Source organism: Glycine soja, chromosome 16 (assembly GCF_004193775.1).
Source record: "Glycine soja cultivar W05 chromosome 16, ASM419377v2, whole genome shotgun sequence".
NCBI lineage: Eukaryota > Viridiplantae > Streptophyta > Magnoliopsida > Fabales > Fabaceae > Glycine > Glycine soja.
Window position 1 is genome coordinate 18,314,271 of NC_041017.1, and position 2,087 is coordinate 18,316,357.

A 2,087-nucleotide genomic window follows, 5' to 3' on the forward strand; every position below is an offset into this window, starting at 1 on the left:
TTATGTACAAAGATAAGTGGGCTCATACTTAGCCCATGAGCCCAAAATCTACCCTAAGGCTCATGAGAACCCTAGGGCCTTCTCTTGCATCTTTGGTCCAATCTTCTTTGAGTCTTCTATCCAATGCCCTTGGGGGGTAGGATTGCATCACATGGAGACACACTGGATCTCACAAACCGCTTCTCCAACAACTCCTCTAACTGTTTCTTAAGCTTGGCTAACTCTATAGGAGACATCCTATAAGGGGCTATGGATATGGGTCCAGCACCAGGTACTAGGTCTATGGAAAACTCTATCTCTCTCGGGTGGTAGACTGAATATATCCTCAAGGAACACTTCAGGAAACTCTCTAACAATAGAGAGGCCACACATGGAAACCTTTGTCTGTATTTCTAAGTTGGACAAGATCATGTACACTTGAGCTTCTTCTTTTAAAGATGCCACAACTTGGTTGGCAGAGATACATCATATCCTTACTCACTCCAGAATCATCAAACACCACAGTTTTATCAAAACAGTTTAACAAGACATGGTTGGAAGATAACCAGCCCATACCCAGAATAACATCAATTTGGCTCAAAGACAAACAAATCAGATCAATCAAGAATGTTATGCCAGAAATTTCTACAGGACAACTCAAACACACATTAGAAGTTAACACAGAACTACTAGTTGGGGTCTCTACCACCAGATCTTTATTTAAAGAAGACATGGGAAGCTTAAGTTTCCCTACACACGAATAAGATATAAAAGAATGGGCTGCACTAAAATTGAATAGCACAAGTAAGGGAATCCTATTTTTGAATCATTTACCCTTGATTAGATCTTTGGATTTCAAAGCTTTGGCATCGTTAAGGGTAAAGACTCTTCCCGTGGCCTTCGGATGTCCAGTTTGGTCATTTAGGCCCCCACCATTCTGCCCCTTCTTGGGATATGGACAATATCTCTGAATATGCCCCTTTTGTCTACAATTAAAATAGGTCATGCCTTTATCAACATAATTTGAGGAGATGTGCCCTGGCTTACCACATTTATAACAAGTGATCTAAGTGGGGAAAGTATTGGGTTTGCTACCACTACCACCCACAAACCCCATAGCAATAGTCCTCTGATTGTTGGGGCAGTTACCATATTGCTTAGGAGGGGTTGAGTACGGTTTTCCCCGATGTTGAGGTCCATTCTTTTTGTTCTTCATTGGACCTATACTCCTATAATAGGTCGCCTTGTCTCGGGAGTCTTCATTCCAAATCCGGCACATGTTAACCAAGAGTGGGAATTGACGAACACCTTGGTAATTCACATCTTGCTTCACTTCAGGTCGCAAGCCATTCAGAAACTTCACACATTTGGAACTTTCACCATCTCTCCCTTGATAATGGGGAAAGTACCTCACCAGCTCCTCAAACTTGGCTGCATATTCAGCCACAGTCATGTTTCCTTGCTTGAGCTCCAAAAATTCCATCTCTTTCTTGTTCCTAACATCCTTAGGAAAGTATTTCTCCAAAAATACCCTCTTGAAGACATCCCAGGTCACATCTTGACCTTCAGCCTCTAGGCATTGGTGAGTATTCTCCCACCAATACTCAGCTTCTTCCACTAGAGTATATGTACCAAAAGCAACTTTTTGCCCCTCCGGACATGCCATCACTTGGAAAATTTTCTCAATTTTCCTTATCCAATTATGAGCACCATCAGGGTTGTATCCTCCATTGAAAGCAAAAGGATTGTTTTGTTGGAAGCGGTCCAACCCTTGGTACTCAACAGCTCTAGCAGCTTCTCCCCTATTTGGATTCCCTATTGCCTGAGCTAAGGCTTGGAGAGCATCAGCTATTGCACGATCATTCCGTCTAGCCATCACTCCCAAAATAATCCCAACGTCATCATGTCGGTTCAGTGGCTCCATAAAAGAATCTTACTTCTCGTACTCTACTGTTGTCATTTTGTTCACAGGTACCAACAACACAGTACAAAAATTGCGAGGGGTGAGTTTATTAAAAAAGAAATTAATACAAAAATCAAATAACCACAATTAGTAAGAAAACATTAACAAATATCATAAGCTTACACAAAAATTCATTAGTCCAACA

At 41.4% G+C, this 2,087-nt stretch overlaps 1 protein-coding gene across 1 annotated transcript; it reads right to left on the reverse strand.

The window, feature by feature from the left end:
* Positions 1-1,045: 1,045 nt before the first annotated feature.
* Positions 1,046-1,855, reverse strand: LOC114389817. Its single transcript, XM_028350546.1, has one exon. The coding sequence runs from the start codon at positions 1,853-1,855 to the stop codon at positions 1,046-1,048; it is 810 nt and encodes a 269-aa protein (XP_028206347.1).
* Positions 1,856-2,087: the final 232 nt, after the last annotated feature.